The sequence below is a fragment of the Anser cygnoides genome, chromosome 6, assembly GCF_040182565.1.
Source record: "Anser cygnoides isolate HZ-2024a breed goose chromosome 6, Taihu_goose_T2T_genome, whole genome shotgun sequence".
Classification (NCBI taxonomy): Eukaryota; Metazoa; Chordata; class Aves; order Anseriformes; family Anatidae; genus Anser; species Anser cygnoides.
Window position 1 is genome coordinate 14,299,781 of NC_089878.1, and position 18,284 is coordinate 14,318,064.

At 36.4% G+C, this 18,284-nt stretch overlaps 1 protein-coding gene across 1 annotated transcript in view; it reads left to right on the plus strand.

The window, feature by feature from the left end:
- BMPR2 (bone morphogenetic protein receptor type 2) overlaps nucleotides 1–18,284 on the plus strand; it is a 114,971-nt gene that overhangs the window by 51,202 nt on the left and 45,485 nt on the right. The window contains exons 2-3 of the mRNA XM_013171715.3: nucleotides 1,753–1,926; nucleotides 3,111–3,290. Coding sequence (XP_013027169.1) covers nucleotides 1,753–1,926; nucleotides 3,111–3,290 — 354 coding nt within the window. The remainder of the gene's footprint in view (nucleotides 1–1,752; nucleotides 1,927–3,110; nucleotides 3,291–18,284) is intronic.

Genomic DNA, 18,284 nt, shown 5'->3' on the forward strand with positions numbered 1-18,284 from the left:
TGTCTAGGTTATTGGAGTATGTGGAACTGCAAGTGATTGAATTACAGGAGCTTAAGAAGTTCCTGTCCCCTCCACTGAGAATTTACCACTACTGAACTGACATGCAGCTCAACTAATCATACCTGCCCTACCAGACCATTAAAAATACACTAAGTTGTGCTATTTTAATTACTGCTGCCGCAGAATAAGCTGGGAGTCACTGTCAGACTGTTTTTCTGCATGGTGCAGTTATATATAGTTGTCTCTGGATAAGAGAATATTGAGTTTTGACTCTTTAATGAGTAGTAAAAGCCTTGGAAAAGAGACACATTTGAGTCTAGATATCTTATTTTGTCTTTCTATTACAAAACAATCTGTGCCGATAATACAATTAAACAGTATTTTTGCAGCAAGTGTGCTGTAGAATGACAAAATAATTAAATTCTCAGTGAATAAGTATTTTGTACATATCCAGTACCTTTAATAATTGACAATCATATTCTACAAGTTTATTTAAAGTTCAAAATTGGTTTTCTCAAAAGATCACTTGTCATCTACTAAACCTTGCATCTTTCTGCTGACTGTGCTTTCACATGAGTTAAAGAATGGGATGAAATCTACTTCAGATGCATAGTACAAGCTTTTACTGAGACTGGGTCTTTTCTGAGCTGTAGTACTGAATGTTTTTCTGTGCTGTAGTTACACATCTACCTTGCCATGCATTTTATAAAATCATATTTAAGTGAAGAATGAAAATACTTTAAAGAACATATTTACTACAAATGTAAGATTTGTCTTGGAGCTTGATGTCTTTCTAAAGAATTTGAAAGTTTACCCGTCTTTTCCTAAGGAAAAGACAGAGGTGTATCAGCAAGGTTGAGTCCTTTAATGGAGATGACATAAGTGAAAAAGCAGTAATAGTATGGGTAAAACATCTGAGTTCTTAAGTTATTCCATTTTTAAAGTTTTACTGATCAAATATTCTTGTTAAAATCAGTATGCAGTGATTTTTTTTTTGTAATAAAAAGATCAAAGATTTTTTCAAGTGGTCATGTATATTTATTTTTGTACTTTTTTCATACATAGAATGTTCCTGCTGGACATTCCACAGGGAGATTTTACGCACAGCATTGCTCCTGTTTACAGTCAGTGTTCTGCAGATCTGATGATCGGAGTTGTATGGGTTTTCCTCAGCTGTTAGTATTTCTGTTGATGGTCATTAATGATCTGTGAAATAGCCAAAACTAATAAGTTACTGAGGGAAAAGAAGTAATGTCAGTGCAGTGGATGGATAAAAAGTAGGAAAAAAAGAGAGATCAAAAGAAAGAGAGTGGTGGGGTGGGGGAACTGAATGAGGGAGGCACACTGGATTGGGTGGCACTTTGAAAAGGATTGTATTGGTTTAGGATCTGGAAACAATTAAGTAATGCATGTGGTTGCTGAAGAAACCAACTAACAGTTGTGTAACTTACACTTGAGGACAAACGATGCAGGCTATGCAATGAAATTTTTGTTCTGTACATGTGGACTTCAAGCATTTACGCATTCATTTTAAAATATCTGCTGTTTTTTTGGTCTTCTTTATGAAAGTAACTTCAGGATAGATGGACCTCATTTTTGCTTCTGACCGTTGAAGTACATTTTAAAGAATGGGCACGTATAGTTGAAGATGGTTATAGGTTTCCAGAAGACCATAATCATGCTTTAAAGTTACAGTTAACATTTCATGAATGAAATCAGTGACAAAAAATATTTTTCTTTCTTTGTCTAAAGCTGCACAGAGTGAGGAGCGGCTGTGTGCATTTAAGGACCCGTATCAGCAGGACCATGGAATCAGCGAGAGCCGAATCTCCCAGGAGAATGGCACGATTTTGTGCATGAAAGGTAGTACCTGTTATGGACTTTGGGAGAAAACACGAGAAGGAGACATACATCTTGTAAAACAAGGTATGTAACATTTCATCGTAAGTGCAGTTTTTGCTACTCTTAACTTCTTTTTTGTGGTATAGCGATCTGACCTGAGGATGCTCTGTTGCAAAACTGAATGTTTTGTTTGCTCATTGTACAAATTTAACTTTCCATTTAACAATCTTAAGTATGAATAACAAGTTTGTTGAAATAAACGACTTATAGAAGAGACTAAGGAGCCCAGTGTACAGTTAAGGGGAAAAAACCTCTAATCAGTTATTACATAAGAAATCCAGAGGAAGATAGCTTTCTTGAGTATACCTCATTAGACATAGAGTCATGATAAGTTTAAAAATAAATGTCTCATTAAGTAGAAATGTACTTTCAAATTGATTGGATGTTTGTTTACAAAGTAAATTGCTCTAGCACAGAACTGTCACATACTGTCAATTCATTATTTTTCTGCTGGGAGCATGATGGTAGGGAGAGGTGAAGTGTCTTGCAGTTGCTGGAGATGTGCTTTGATATTCATTCTGAGAAACTCTGTGCTTTGTTACTTGGATACAAGTTAATGTAGTATAAGGTATGAACTGAATGAAAACTAGTGTTTACAACATGGGCAGTTCACCTCAAAGCTCTTATTTAATGTTTGATCTGGTAATCTGCTTGAAAGAAGCACTGATTGCTTACTGCTGCTACCACGCTACCTCTTACCTTTACAGGCACTTGTGCATAAACATTTAACCACCTTTGACCATATTTGAGAAGGGACAGTTGATGTAGGAACCAAAGGCCTAAACTAAGCAAGAAATAAGTTGTAGTTCTCTAGTTCTAGTAATGTTGACAATGAGAAGGACACCATTTTTAGAAATTTTGCAAGAAGTACCAAACTATAGATGCAGTCTTGTTTTCTAGCTCCAAGAAGCAATACTAAGTCACAGTTTTGCCTAGACTGTGGGCCAGGTGGTGATTTGTCATACTGAGGCTGACAGCTGGGCAGCTTTGGTGCTGGCCTGCATCACCAGCCATGTTTCTTCTTCTACACAGCGGTAAATTCTGAAAGAAATTGTCTGGTTGCTGGTTTTAAAAGGTGTTAGTAAGGTCAGTCAAGCAAATTATAACTTTTCACCCTGCTCTGTAACATTTAATTCAGTATTGTATGGTACTGATTTCTATTATGCCTCCATAACAAAAATAATTATTTAATTTACTTCTTTTTACAGGTTGCTGGTCTCACATAGGAGACCCACAAGAGTGTCACTTTGAGGAGTGTATAGTTACGACCACACCACCTTTGATTCAAAATGGAACATATCGCTTCTGCTGTTGTAGCACTGACTTGTGTAATGTCAACTTCACTGAAAACTTTCCACCTCCTGACCCTACTGATACAACACCTTTCAGTAAGTCAGACATTTCCATCTCTGTCATTTCATTTAGAGAAAGATTCTTCTTTTGTGTACTATAAAATGTGAAATCTATGACCTTTCTAATTATACGCAACAGAAATAGCAAACAGAACAGCTTTTCCACATGAAGTTTAGCACATTTATATATGCCACAGTGCTCTGCAAAGGATGAGTTAAGTGCTTACAAGAGAGGTCTTTGTATAGGCAACTGCTGAATGCTTATTATATTTTCCAAAATAGTCTCTAATCTTGGGTGCTTGGGTGTTTGGATGCCTAACTTCAGAAACACGTGGGGATATTCAGAAGGATTCTGATGTCTGTTAAAAACAGGCCAGGAAGTTCATTAAAATTATGGCACATCTGAAAAGTCTGGTCTATCTATTTAGTCCTGGTTCATAGATAGCTTTGAGCAGTAGAACCGGTCTTAAAGTGATCAGGCTGTTGAGGTTCTCTTCAGCAGTCTTACAGTGCTTTGAAATCTGACTTCTTTCCTTCGCTTATCTCTGGTAGAGATTAATTTTGGCTTAACATTCAAAGAGTACTAGTTAGAGCAATGTAGTTTTTGTCCAGATTAGATTATCTATTAAATTATTTATTATAAAATTAACATAGCAAATGGATCCAAATCAAGGTGTTACTCCCCTTAACCTCCAATTACAGAAGCAAGATCATGACTAGCAGCCCCTCTGTGATGCTGCATTCCAAGAATTAAGAAGCGGAGTTGTTAGCCTATCTGAACTTCTGTACAGCCTTTTCTAAATAAGAATTGAATAGAGGCAGGATTGTAAATGGAGGTACAAGTGTTTCTGTGTATTGAGAGTTTTTTGTCAATTGAGCGTTTTGTGAAATGAAGATGTCTTTAATGGGGTAGTATTTACAGCTATAGAATGTGAAAAGAATAGTTTGTATTTAGGAGTGATAATTCTTTGAATTCACTTAAACTCTAAGATAGTGATGGCATTAATGCTTTCAAAAGTAGCTATAAGGTGGGGTCTTTGTAAGCAATTTTGAGCAAAATGAGGGCTTGGCATGTTAATGGAAAAAGAAAAAGCAACCTTTTATCGGGAAAATGTATAGGGCATAATTGGGTAAAGATAAATGGCAAGATGTATGGTACCTTTTGGCTGATAATACTATTTGTACAACTAGTGAGCAATCACTGTTTGGAACCTTTGTCTGAGCTTGGGACTGTGCAGTGCAGAACAGATACCACTTGACTCTGGTAATAGTCCCCTAATTGGGCCCCCCAAATGTGACAGGAGTTACTGCTGTGCAGGGGATACAGACAGGATGGTGTAAACTTAATTCCTTTTTCCTCTCTATCCCCCCAAGACAGGGAGACAAAGTTCCTACAAAATGACTTGTGCTTGTGCTTCTCTAAGGGTAGAAACTGCAATCTGAATGAATTTGGTTATTGCATGAGATGATCTTCAAATGATTTTTAAGTGGAACTTTTCATACTGAAACATCTAGCCTAACTTGCAAAGTGAGAGGGGGAAAAATATTAAACATGTAACACAGTCCTTAATTCACCCAGCTGTAATTGACTGTTGCAGCATACATTTTTACTGACTCAAATTGTTTTGTGTTATTGTCACCTCCCATTTTCATAATATGCAAATTTGGCTTCAGGTATAAGCAAAATAGGTTGCTTTGTGGCACAGTTGTCTGTCTGCATTGGCTGTGCTAGAGACAGACTGGCCATGCCAAGCAAAGATGGCCTTATTTGCTATTCTGGTATATTGTTTGTAAAGCTCTACTGCTGCTTCCTCCATTTTGGAGGTAGATGATGTTCTAGAAACCTGCAAGGGTGAACAAAGAAGGAGATTGTGATGTATAAACTCCTACATCTTTATTGGACCATGTTTTACACTGTCCTTTTTCGAGTCCTCTTACCTTTTTCTAGAACTCGTTTTGGTGCTGTAAGATTTAGTTTTGCCACCTCAGCGCTGAGGACAAAATTCTTGCACAGTCATATGGGAAATCTTCTGCAGAAGGTTATTCCAGTATAGCCCACAAAGTCTAAGAGCCCCGTTTCATCGGTATTCTTGTAATGCATTAAAAAGGTTGTACATGGGAAAAGTTCTTCAATGACAGAAGTAAGGTATTTGGCCTAACAGAACTGCATTTATCTTTATGGTCCTGTAAATTTCAAAGCATGTGTGAATAGTGTATGGTTAATGAAGTGAAGCCTAATGAATTCAACCAACAGTTAACTAAGTATTTGTAATCGTTCATCTACTGTTCTCCATTAAAATCACCAAGAACAAAAATCAATGGAATAACAAATGGAAATTCAACTCTAATTAAAAGACTAACAGAACCTGGTGAAACTGGTCAATTAAAAAAAAAAATTGTTATTAAGGAAAATAATAAGTGTTCTTTTAAAAGTGTTCTAGTTTTTCTGCATCAACATGAAGAGTCTCTGTGAACTTCTATGTTCTTGAGTTAAATCCATTCAGAAAAAATAACAGAAGAATAAACAAATTTTTGTGATCGCTTGGTTGTAATATAGGGTAAATAACAGTAGCATATTGAAAGATGTAGCTAGAATATAAATGTTTCAAGAAAAGTAGAAGTAATTGAATTAAAATTTTCATACATGTTGCATATAAAAAAAATCATTCTCATAAAATACATCAAGTGTTCTCATAAAAAGTACACTTAATTTTATGTCGTTGTCTTTTAGGATGTCAAAACATGTTTCTCTCTTAACCATATCTTTATAGAATGGAATATCTTATCTAGGCTGATTCTCATTGTTTAGGGCACAAATACAAGAAATCCATCCTATTTTGTAGAAAAACGTTTATAAAAATGAAAAATAAGATCAAGGACAAACTGGTTCTTGAAGCCTCAAATTTAATCCTTACTCCTCCCTAATGTGCAGTTTGTAATTCAGCCATACGTCTGAGTAGTCATAGTATTATTCTCTTCTATCTTAAGGATAATCCAGAAAGATTTGAGTTGTTGTCGGTTGCTTGATTGGTTGCTAGTCCCTCCAGCTAGTATCTCGCAAATGCTGTAGGATGGTATGTAGTTTAAAGCCCACAGTCTTGAGGTATTAAAAATGCAAAGATTCAGGTAGCAATTTCCTGAAGTACTGGAAGATTGGAGAATGGTGTTTATATCAGATGTGAAGATTTTATCTGTGTAGTTTAGGGCTACTGAAATGCAGAAGTTCAAGAACATCCTCAACCGAAGCTTGCACTTCTCAGTCAGGGTGGGTAGGAATACTTCCTCGTGCTTTGCAAAATCAAAAATTGAAAATTGATTATTCTTCCATTTTCTGTTTTCACAAAGAAGTAACAAAGAACCCCACCATCTTAAGTTCAGCCAGTACATGTAGATAGATACTTTTTAACCCCACTTTAAAAGGGACAACTATCCCTTTGTAAATACTTTGAGACGTGTATTTATTCTATTGGTTTTGTCAAATATTCATTTTGATATTTTTGAAAAATATCTGCCCCTCGTGCTTACAAAATACTTCCCAAATTCTGAGATAATTTGAAGGCAAATTCGTTAATTCTACATACATTCATAATGGCCATTTAAATAGAATTTAAGTAATTAAAGGGGTAAATGTTCTCCCTCATTGGTCATAGATAAATTGTTGTAATGAAACATTTTAAGTTAATGTAACATCAGGATCAAAGCAACAAAGCCATTTTTAATTATTTTTTTCCCTCAAGGCTGCATTCCTGGCACTACAAATAAATTAATCTTACAGCAACTGAGTATTAAGTGTATACTTTTGCATGACAGGTAATGCATTTGCATGATACGTGGGAAAAATCCCTGGCAGCAACAGTTGAGCATTGCTGGTAGATACTATTGTTGAAATGATGTAGTTTTTTTCCCCGCATAGCAACAAATGGTGGCTGCAATTTTTTAGAGGATTTAAAAACTTATATTAAATGAGAATGCTGAGATAGAGTTACAGACAAACTGCTTGCCTTACACGGTGAAGGAAGTTGAAGTTTCTTTATTCTCAACCACCAATAGGCTTGTTTATCTTTCCAATGTATCATCTCAGCCTTTCTTTGCCAACTTTCTTGCTACAAATATGTATTTGGTTTGAATGCTCACAGAATTCTGTGGAAACTTTGAGGAAAGCTACCATTTTAAAAGAAAGTAATTATTAGGGTGCATGGTTGGGTCAGGTTAATTAAGGTAGTAATAGATGGTTTTCATTTAACTATTACTTTTGAGAGGTAGCAGTTAGACTCAAGTTGCTGTGGACACATGGCCCAACCTTGCTCCCATTGAAATTGAATTAGATCATGTCAGGCAAATTTTGGAAAGCCTTAGCCTTACTCTCTCAGTTCTTATCCTGCACTGCTTTTTCCAGAGGCTAGCATTCAATATTAATTTGTAATTGAAATGCCTTTCGTTTCATGTGGGTTCTGCTTGGTGAATGCTGCACCTGATCAGCTAAGTTTTTAGCCAGTGCAGTTCTTCCACTTCTAATTTGCTAATCTAAGAAAATATTCAGTAAATAAGTGTGTTCCCTTACTTGTCTGATACTTTTTATTCTACTGATTTAGATATATAGCAAAGGGAAAACTACAAACCTTTGCAGTGTTGTCCATCTTCTGTTTTGAAAGATGGAAGTAGGAACGATCCGCACAAGGACTAAAACTTCTACCCTTGAATGGCAGGGAATAAATCAGGCACATCTTTCACAGTGAAGAGTTGAGATGCTATATATCATTACTGTATCTTCACTATGTTGTAAGCTAGGGAAATCGACGTGGGAAAGTGGCAGAAAAGGAAATAGGGCAGCAATTAAGGGCGTTAGTACCTTTTTTAAAAAATAAAATTACTCTTAGACAGCTAAGTATTTTGTGTAGGAGGACAATACTGTGCCTCCCACAAAGTTATTTACTGGGACATTGTAGAAAATGGAGATGCTGAACTGGTGAAGGAGAAAAGATGAAAGTGAACGATGATTGCTAATTGTGTAGTTCTGTTAAAAGAGCTTATATGCAGAGCAGCTAAAAGGCAGGAAAAAATGAGAAGTGTATTTTTGGATAATCATTCTGTGGGGTACTGACATAATGTTTGAAATATTTTTTTTTTGCTAGCTATTAACAAAAGTGTATTTTCTTGAACCTTCAATTGCTTTTCTCGTTTTTGTCTAAAATCTAATGCATGCTAAATGAAATCCTTGTATTGTTTATTTTTTCCTGTTTATTAGGCTACAGGAAATGAATTAACTGCAGGGGGAGGTTTTGATAGAGGGTGCACATTGCTCCATAGAGTTACTGGTGACGTTTTGGAAATGGGCTAATTAAGATTATTTCTTGTGTTGTTGCAACAGAGGGAAAGGTGATGGTATTAAATGTTTGTGTAGGGGAGAAAAAGTAGAAGTGAAAGGCTTTGCAGAGAGCAAGCAGACAATATTGTACCAATTAGTAATCTTTATAGAAGACTATGTAGAAATTCAAGTGAAATCCTTAGTTTCTGTAGAGTCAGTGGAAGGTTTGGCAAGTCACCCAAGGTAACTGGTAATGCTTGTTGAGTAACTTCAGTGATCCTCATTAGAAATGGATATATCAAAAGCAGAATCTCTTACAGATTGTTAGTAGCAGTTAATGTTTTAACTTCTAAGACATTGTAGTCTTTTGAGATTAAACTTGCATCTTTACTGAATTTAAAATTAAACCTTTGATGTGCAGTTGGAGCCTGACTATGAAGGCAAAGCCTACTTAGAAAACTGTACATGTAAATTTTGTCTATTACAGAAACATTTAATCAGGAAGATGAAATTGACATGTTTTACTTACACTTAGATTGAAATATTTTGGAAATATTTGGAAATATTTTAAAACTTTTGCTATGCACCAAAAAACTAGAAACTGTGATAAAATTGAAAAAAAAAGTTTATTGGAAAGCAGAGAAACATTTTTTTTGAGCTACATTCCCTGTTGCTTTATCAATCAGCTGTTTGAAGTGCAGTAGTTAGGAGAGCTGTACAAGGTAACTTTAGAGCTGTGCCAGCCTGAATTAGTACTTTGTTATGACCTGGAGACTCAAGAACGAGGGCCATTGCGAAGTTCTTTTAAAAAAATCTTTTGGAACTTAAAATCTCCTCTTTATCTTGAAATTGCAAAAATATGTTAGTGAAGTGCTAACGCTATAGCTACACCTTGTTTTGGAGGGCTAAAACTATTTATATTTTGGAGTCCATAGAGAATGCAGCTCTTCAAGTAGATGTGCACATAACTTTTAGCTTATTCATGTGATGTAATCACATGAACAGCATCATTGTCATCTTTGAAGTGTCCTGCATATTTCTAGACTAAGCAGCAGTTACTTGATTTGAGTTTTAGGTCTAGAATGGGGAAAGGAAACATTCATTTTATGAAACGTAATCAGTGGTTTTGCCTTCTTCAGTAATAGTGAAAATTTGCATTTTAAATTGACTAGCATCTGTAAATAGGTGATTCACCATTGTTGTATCATGCAGTTCTTGAGGCATCTCCGCTGGAAATTAGCTGCTTATACTTACTGTTTTATGTGCTTCTTCAAAGAAATTAAAGATCTGCAAATATCTTTTGGTAATACAAATATTGTAAATATGTTTTTCCTTTTCCTGGAAATGCTGAGTATTTTCTGACTTTCATAGTGTTATAATATAAATCCAATGCCATAATGAGCAGATACCTGTTGTGATAATATATTTTGGAGCCTGGTTTTGAATGCCTTATAGATGAAAGCAAAAGTAGATGAGGGTTGTGAGAATGGGACTCTTTCAACATGTATTAGTGGAAAATTGGACTGTAAATAATAAGAAGAAGGTAGTAGATAAGATTGTTTTACCTCAATTGTTTTACTTTTTTACTTTTTACTCCACTGATTTACTTCTTAAGGTAAAAAGCAGAACAGGAAAGGATGCTATACTTGTTATGTTTTTGTTCAGGTGCTGTATATTATCATATACAATATGATAATAAACATTATTCTAAACAAATCATACACTGCTTTTTAACAACTCAGGTAAAAGAGAAATGGCTGGGAGTTCTCTGGAAGGTAGACAGACATAGCAGTGAGCTTTTTGGGGGACATTCTAGATAGATGAGTTTTCTGATGTGGTACTAATAGTAAGCTTCTAATGAATACTCCCTCTACCCTTAATGTTTTAAGACTGCATGCTGTAAATCTGAAAACATCAGAAGGAATCATATATGATTATAATTTAGTTAGTAGTCGGTTCTGGGGCATTTGATACTAAGACTTGAGATAATAGTTTATACCCTTGGAGTTTGAATGTAAAACACAAGAAAACATCAGTGACAGCAGTTTGTTGTTCAGGTTGTCTGATGACGCTGCACACACAGTGAAATGAGTGCATTACCAAGGTGTGTCACCCTAACAAATTAATGACTATTAACCAAGATACTGTACTCTGTTGACATTATCCAGTAAAATTAAAACACTATCTATGTTTTGTGAATGTTCTACTTGTTAATGTCCCTGTGCTTTTTCAAACTGAACGTTTTTCACATTGGGTTTGTTGATATCCCCATCTTCCTGTCTTGTCCTGCTAAAGGCTTCTTGTTGTTGGAAGGAGTGGCTGTGCATCGGCTTCTCCACTGCTTCAGCTCCTGCCAGAGGGCATTAGCTTCCAAATGCTGCAGCTGTATCTGCCTGTGAGTGCTGGAGATGCTAGGCTGGCTGAGCACTGCTCATCACAACCTTCCTCTCCTGTGATGTTATACTAGTCGCATTCCTCATATCTGATTTAGTTTTTATTTAACCATGGTTCTACTGTTTTTTGAAAGATTGAATTGATTGGGGTGAAGTTTAAAGGGAACAAGAAGTCTGCAAAGCTCAGTTACAAAACACTGCTAGGTGCTGCCAGCAATTGCTAATAAATTCCCAGCCACCCTCTGTCCCCAGTTTTGTCTGTCCTCAGTGCAGTGCTGGCGAGAAAGGTCTGTGTCCACAGACTGCTAAAATAAGAGGCAAGCTTGGGAATGGAACTGTTAAACACAAAACTGAACATGGCTTATAAACACTGGGTCTGTTATTGGCTGTTCTGTTCTAATATAATCACCTGTGTGGGATAACATTTAGATCACAGAAAACCTTCCATGTATTTTTCATGGTCTGTAATTAGATGTTTTCTCTAAGCCTCACTTGTTACTATCCTATGTGCTAACGTTGCTGACAAAAATCTGATCCTATATCGTGGCTTTGTCTGAGATATTTTACTTTCTTGATTTTGGAATGGATGCAATTGTGAAAGAAAGCTTGTCATTTGCAGTACGATTTGAACAGTCCCATGTGAGCCCAGCTGCCTTGCAGGCTCACCTGTACTGCATGTGTACATCAGTACCAGGGATCGGCCTCCAAAGCAGAGGCTGGAAGTCTGGATGGGTGATTACAGAGATGTTGGCTCTTCAGAGTTAGTCATTAATAGCTGCTTTTTTGTGAACCTTTATTGGTCAATTTCTTTATCTGGAAAATACTGTGATCCTGAAAAGCCAATACATAATGCTAACTTCTGTCTCTTTTCTTTGTGAAAGATTGTACAGTGTGTCTTCAAATGGGAGACTACCTGGAGGTAAAACAGCAGTGGTGTTTCAATCTGGCACAATCTTAGAAGCTGTAGGTAAATAAGGCCTCTATTTTTTATTTATTTATTTTTAATTATGGGATAAAATAAATAGCTAGAATTCAGTCAGTTAAATATCAGCAGGCTTCCACAGAGGCTGATGCAGTGTGGCCCTGGGCAGAGATGGCTGCCTTCCTGCCAGGGGCGGCAGCACTGTGCCTGTGCACAGCCCAGTTTCTGCATCAGATCTTCTGCTGGGATTACAAACAAGGTGAGGAGCTGAACTTCATGGAAGCTATAATTTGTCTCTTCTTGCCTTGTCAGACAAAATCTCTGTGTACGGATGGATGCTGAGGATTGGGGTTTTAAAGTGTTTTTTCTTACAAAGAAAGGCTTATGTCCTTTTCATTAATGAAGTGAATGGTAAATTCAGATAAGTGCCTCGGGTACTGAATTGTGATCAAGTGAGTAGCTCTGTAATTATGAACCTGGAGTTTTATAACCGGAAATCTAGTTCCTGAGAAGGTGTGTGTGTCATCCTGGCTATAGATGTCTCCATTATTTCTGAAGAACTGAGCTGTCAGGGATGTTCTGAAGTCACAGAGATCTGAGGTGGTTTGTTGGCATCCTGGCTAACACAAAACACATGCTTGAAAGAGCAGAGAGTTCATAGAGCCCCGAAGGGAACCAACACATGTAGGAAAGCATCTTGTCGGTGTGCTCCTGATTACACACCAATTTTCAAAGCTGTTGCTTTATTGCTATCTAAACAGGAGACAATGACAGTATATTCGCTATAATCTTCATGAAGACCCCTGTGAATACAATTGTTGTATTGAAAGACTTTCAAGCAATAGAGATTGAAGGTGATAATAAAAACCTATGTATATTTGTGTTGGTTTTATAACCAGGAATGCTTACTGTTGTTAATAGGGTAAATTAGGGTGAAGGGAATTCCTGAAAATGTTCTAAGTATATCTACTTCTGTATACCTGTAGAGTCTTTCTGTCTTTTATTTTGAAGTCTTTATGTGTGTGTTACTCTTTCCAGTCACATTGCATTTGGGATGCTGCTTCCTTATTTATTGAAATAGCTGTTGTTGATGTACACCATTCATTATTATTATTTTTACTGTTTCATATTTAATAAACAAAATGAACAGTGCTCAGTTGCTATGGTCACTAATACCTGAGCATGAGTAGTGAGACTGAATGTTCCTATTCGTGTGTGAGAGAGACACTTTCCCATGCTGCAGTTCTCATTATGACTGAATTTGTGATAGGAAATACGACTTTTAATGCCAGCTGTTGGAAATTTACAGAATGTATACTCTTGGTTTCTATGCTTTCAATACCAGAATAGGTATGGATCTTTCTAAACGTTGATTGTAATCAGATATAGGTAGAAAATTCATACGTTTCTTTCTCAGAAGCCTATTTTGATCATCTGTGTTTTCTTTTGGGATATTAAGATATTTATCCTGTATCTAACACATTTGATAATTAAAATAAATCAATATATTCATTAGTCTTAAAGTCTAACTTAGGCAAGTTCTGGTTTATTTCAGTTAATTTGAGTAGTATGCTTCCACACCAGATTGAGTCATGGAAGAGCATTCGTTGCACAGATAAGTCTAAGGAGAGAAGTTAGAAATTCTGTTCCTGAGGGGCAAGTAAAGCAATTGAAAGAGGAAACTGTAAAGACTTACTATTGCCTTAGCTTTTTTTGTTGTTTTAGGTTAGAATGAGAGGTTTGTCAGAGAGGCCTGAGGAAAAGGATTTCTTTTCCTAAGATATCCGATACAAAGTTGTATCAAGACTGAACTGAAATGTTTAATCCAATTCTTTTAAGTACTTTTAAAAGTTCCAGTGAGGTGGATTCAGTGTTTCAGTACAACAGTTTTATGCAATTATTTGTAATTTTAATCCTACTAAATATTGTGTTTATGCTTCTTGGTGCTAGGCCAATTATTTCATAAAAGTTTCTTAATTATCTATGGATAACATTAGACAGCTTTCAACTTTGGCCTGGATTTTGCTTTCCTTTAGGCTGGTGGCATGAGGCTCATTTAGAAGCTGCCTGCAAGCCTGTAAATATTTTCCTAGGCTAGCAAAAAGTTCCTTGTTCCAGACACTCATATTGACTTAAACTATATATACTCTGAGCAAGGATAAGTTATCCTTGCAGCCTGTATAAAAGCACTTTTTACTTTAGTAACATTTGGAACAGGAAATTAGAGTGCTGGTTGATTCTTTCCTATGCAGAACCAAAATATTCCCGTGTACCATAGAGTGATGGTTCAGAGTCATGTCTATCAATCTGTTCACAAGCTGGATGTGTCTATCTGAGGAATACATGACTGATGTGTGCTCTAGCCAGCCAGACAGTCTGAGTGGAGCCACTAAGATTGTTGTTGCTTGTTCATAGTTCTGTTTCTCACATTAAAGCATTAACTCTATTAACTTCTATTTTTAGAAATAGTGTTTTAAACCCCAGCAAATTAGTATAAATGTTATAAAACACAAATGCAGTTTATATATATATATGTGTCCCTTTGCCATAGGAAGTTTTGCTGTTTAAAAATGTGCACACACACACAGACACAAAAATAAAAATCAAAGAACACCAGGGGGTGGGGAAATACCCCAACATGTTCATGAAAACTTCCTGAAAGGTAGTTTTCTAAACTGCAGAACATACAAATTGGTTTTATTCTAAATGCTATTCTTTTTTTCCCGATTTCTCTTCTCTGAGGATATAATTGCAGTGAGTAAGGCAAAATGGATGATGTTAAGTGAGCCACAGTGAATTACATGTAGCAATGTTCTTCATCTGAATGCACGTCCAGACATTGCTGTCTCCTTGAGGAGAAAGCAGAGAAAACTTGGTGAAAACTTATTGTGAAATAAAGCATGGAAAAACACCAGCAGTCAGTGTTAGATGAACATATAGAAATATTTAAACTGTTATTTGAAAACGTTTTTTAATGATCCTGCAGAGTAACTCAAGCTTCCCTGCCTTAATGAACGCTTTGAGCAGATCAATTGCACGCTTGTCAGGAGTGAAGATGGCTTTGGGAAGCATCCACCACCACACGTAGGTTTGGGTGTGCAGAGCACTGCACACACCTACACAGGACACTCCCAGTTGCAAGAGCACTGCACACACCTACACGGGACACTCCCAGTTGCAGAGCCATTCATAGCATCTTTGGTGCAAACTAAAAATGTGTGTGGGTGAAATAAATACACACTGTAAACCAAAAGCGTTACGCATCTCCTGACGGTGCCAGGAGCTCTGGGAGGGATGCTGTCCGCAGGCCTCGCAGCTCTTGCAAAGAGTGCTTGTACAGGCACACTCTGTGAGAGAGTGCTGTGAAAGACATGCTCAGCTTCGGAAATAGGAGACTTCTTATATCCAGTACAAAATAGAGAACAGTTGGTGTGTGATGGCAGTGGGAGAGTGTGCATCAAGACGTTATTAAGCTAATTTGAGATTTCAGCTATATAGCTCAGACATTTGCTATTTTTATACAGATAGGTTAATTTATTAATTTTTTTTAAAAGAAGACATCAAGTTCTCTGCTGTGGGGAGACAGTTATAATAGATTCAGGGTGTTAAATATCTATTATGAAGACTATAATGTTTAAATTTTATGATTTTTTCCCATTAGTAAGTTGCAAATCCTTAATTTCACATATCTTTCCAAAATAGAACAAATGAACTAAGGCACTAAGATATCTGGCTAAATAGTGTCTCCCCTCTGCTGAACTTGGTCCAACATTGAGCTAGTGTGTGGTGTTATAATCTCTAGCAGGCTACCCTGAGCAAGGAACATGAGCGAGCACAGTCCTGCATTCAGTAAGAATCCAGCTGTGTGGTCACACGTTATGTTTGCTATGGAATAGAAGTTTCCTATGGCATGAGGGATTGCAGAACTAAACATTTAATTAGCATGCTGAGGTCATACTTCATCTACGTGTTCAGCAAAGATGTGTTCATTTTATGCCTGCAGACTGTTGCTAGCTAACTTATGAGTGACTGGGAGGTGAGCATAAACTGCTAAATTTGGAGATTTTTTTTAGCAGACTGTATAAGAATTCAAGTATTTGCTTTATTTAGTAATTTACAGTTTCTGCTCAAGCAGGACCTAAAGCACGTTCAGTAACACAGTGATGCCAGAAGCATGCCATGAATTTGTTCCCTGTGTTAACGTATTTGTAATCACTGTAACGTGTTATGTCAATAGTATAAATGCCTTTTGAAGTTTGAATATCTACTTACAGCTGAAATTTAGCTATGTTTTTGTTATTTAGGGGAAATGTGCAAGTTCTTGACAACTAGCTATGCTGTTGCAGTGGACTGGGCTCCTTGCAGACCTTTCGTGGATTTGAAATCTTAAATCAAAGGGACATTTAGAAAGGAAAAAAAATGTCTCATAAGTGTTATAGAAATCATGGAACACTTGGATTTCCTTTTTGAAAGGATAGATAAGAAAACAGAACTCATGTCTAAAACAAGAATGGGATTGTACCAGGCCAATGGCTTAACTGATGTGCTTACCTGCAAATTGTTAGAAGGGATAAGCAAACAAAACAAAACAAACAAAAAAGCAAAAAGGAAGCAAACAAACCCCCATAATGCAGGCAGAAAACACAAAATTTATTGAAGTCTTCCCTTTCAATTGGCAGTCGATCCTCATTAATGGAATTTATAGAACTGCTAGAACTGCTTTTTCCTAAATCTTTTTTTCTTTTTTTAATACTAGCATGGAAAAAAAAAATTTTTAATGAAAGTGGGGAAAAAATTAGAAGACAAGTGACTGGGGAGTGTCTTAATCTTAGGCAATGAAACAAATCTGTATTAAAAATAGGCAAGTTTCATAGCGGCTTTGCTGAAATCTAAAAATGCTTTGATGGTGTTCAGTTGGGAACCAGATGAGTCATACAAAAACCTTGGCTATGACTGCTTGTATTTTGTGATGTGTTAAAGCAGGAACACCTGTCAGGAAGGAGTCAGTCTTAAGTTTAATTTTTTCGTTGTTTGACAAAAAAAAGGTTTCTATTCATTTAGTGGGAATTGAGTTTTTTGCCATTCATTTAACAGGATTTCATGGTACATTCAGGATTTGAGTAAATCAGACTGATAGAAGCTTGCTTTGTATTCAGTTTTAAAGAGGTTGTCTTTACCATTCTTATTTCTAATTTTTTTTAAGCAGGCATTTGTGTAAATATGTCTTGTGAAGATATCAACCTCAGTCTTACAGTTTAATTGTATGATGTTATTAACACAGTTAAAATCATTACTCAGGGCTGTAACAAATTTAGGGGTTGATTTAAGAATTCTTTTAATTACATTGAAAAATCTTTAAAATATTAGAGTTACAGAAACTGTAGTTCAGTATGCAAAAGTATTTTATTCAATCTCTGAAGTTAATCTAGAAATCACCCAGATTCCGACACTGTTAACAAATTGGTTCCATAGGATTATGAAATGTCTGCACATTACCTATTTGAATTTGTGTTGAAATATTTATTCCTGGTTTGAAACAAGTTTGTTACTGTAGGGCAGACAGAACATGTTATACAAGTGAAGTCAGCTGTATTTCTCATACACCCATGGTGAAACACAAATTGATAGCTTTGATACCAGCCTTCGTACTTGATTGATGTGTTATTTGTTTTGGCAGGGGTGTTGTTTTTAAGATCTTCCTCTTTCCATGCCATGGTCTCCCTGTTGGCTTTCTCACCCAGTTCACTGCTCAGCATAACCGCAGTTGTACTGTGCGGCTCTCAGGGCACTGCTGGGGTGGAACAAGCACCTGGGAGTAGGAGGCAAGGGATGATGCTTGAGCTGGCACTTAAGCTGCGAGAAGTGAACATCAAACAATGTCTGTATTTCATCTAAAATCAAGTACTTAGATCTGTGGAAGAATTTTGCATAACTGCAAACTAAGGGATTACTATTTATCATTATTGCCTTTTTCATCTTCTTGTCATTTTAAAATAATCAGAATAACCTTTGAAGTTAGGGAAGGTACTGTTTTTCACGTTATATAACTAGCTAAACTAAAGCACAAAAAAAATAAGTAACCTACCTAAGATCAGGTTATTCAGTATCAGAGCCAGAAATAGAACCCAAGTTTCTTTTTGCCTTATGTTTCCAGTTCTGGAAAATACTTCTTTCCTTGAGGGGGGAAAATGCATTCATATGTACATAACATATGCACCTGTGTGCCCTCACACAAGCTGTAGTTATTTATGTGAAGAAGGTTACTTCAGCTAATACCTTGGAAGCAGAAGCTATGTATCAGTGGAAGCTATTGATCTCGATAGAGTCCTCTTAGGTGAAAGTCTTTCTCCTCACCACATCTTTCCAACCATTTCAGCTTCTGCCCTGCCGAGTGTTGGATATGCTTCTTT